The sequence below is a fragment of the Calidris pugnax genome, unplaced genomic scaffold (genome assembly GCF_001431845.1).
Source record: "Calidris pugnax isolate Ruff unplaced genomic scaffold, ASM143184v1 scaffold280, whole genome shotgun sequence".
NCBI lineage: Eukaryota > Metazoa > Chordata > Aves > Charadriiformes > Scolopacidae > Calidris > Calidris pugnax.
Window position 1 is genome coordinate 1606120 of NW_015091123.1, and position 669 is coordinate 1606788.

The following is a 669-nucleotide window of genomic DNA, read 5'->3' on the forward strand; positions in this document are numbered from 1 at the left end:
TGCCTCCCGGGGCGCAGGACCGGGCGGCCCCCCCCGCCATGTCTCCTTCCCGGTCTCCCCCCGCCCCAGCTCGGAGCGGGGACAGGGGGGTGCACAGCCCCCCCATAAAAAGCCCTTCGGGGCGAGCGGCGCCGGCGGGTCTCGAACCCGCGGCTCTGGGACACCCGCGCCTCCACCGCCCCCTGGCGGGGCGCCGCCGCGGCGGAAGGGAGGGGGGGCGGTCGCGCTGTGATGACGTCAGAGCAGCGCCGCCCGGGAAAGGCGCCGCCGCCGCCGCCGAGCGCCGGGCATGGCCCAGCTGGGCGCCATCGCGGCGCTCTCCCTCAGCTTCCTGGCCGCCGCCTTCCTCTCCGCCATCCACAAGATCGAGGAGGGACACATCGGCGTCTACTACCGGTAAGGCGGGTCCCGCGGCTTCCCCCCTCACCCCTCCGCCCCCCCGGTAGGCCGCCGCCGCCGCCTCTCACGGCCTTCTCTTTCCTTCCGCAGCGGCGGGGCCTTGCTGACCTCCACCAGCGGGCCCGGCTTCCACCTTATGCTGCCCTTCATCACGTCCTACAAGTCGGTGCAGGTGCTGCCGGGCCGCCGCCCGCCGGGAAGGGGGTCCCGCGGAGGGGGTCCCGCGGAGGGGGAGGGTCGGGCTCGGCGGGGGCTCCGCGGCCCGGGGGA

The 669-nt window shown here is 76.5% G+C and overlaps 1 protein-coding gene across 1 annotated transcript in view; it reads left to right on the plus strand.

Moving 5' to 3' along the window:
* The first annotated feature begins 254 nt into the window (after positions 1-254).
* The window catches only part of ERLIN2 (ER lipid raft associated 2), a 17438-nt gene continuing 17023 nt past the window's right edge, over positions 255-669 (plus strand). Inside the window, exons 1-2 of the mRNA XM_014958423.1 lie at positions 255-396; positions 490-571. Coding sequence (XP_014813909.1) covers positions 290-396; positions 490-571 — 189 coding nt within the window. The 5' untranslated portion in view covers positions 255-289. The remainder of the gene's footprint in view (positions 397-489; positions 572-669) is intronic.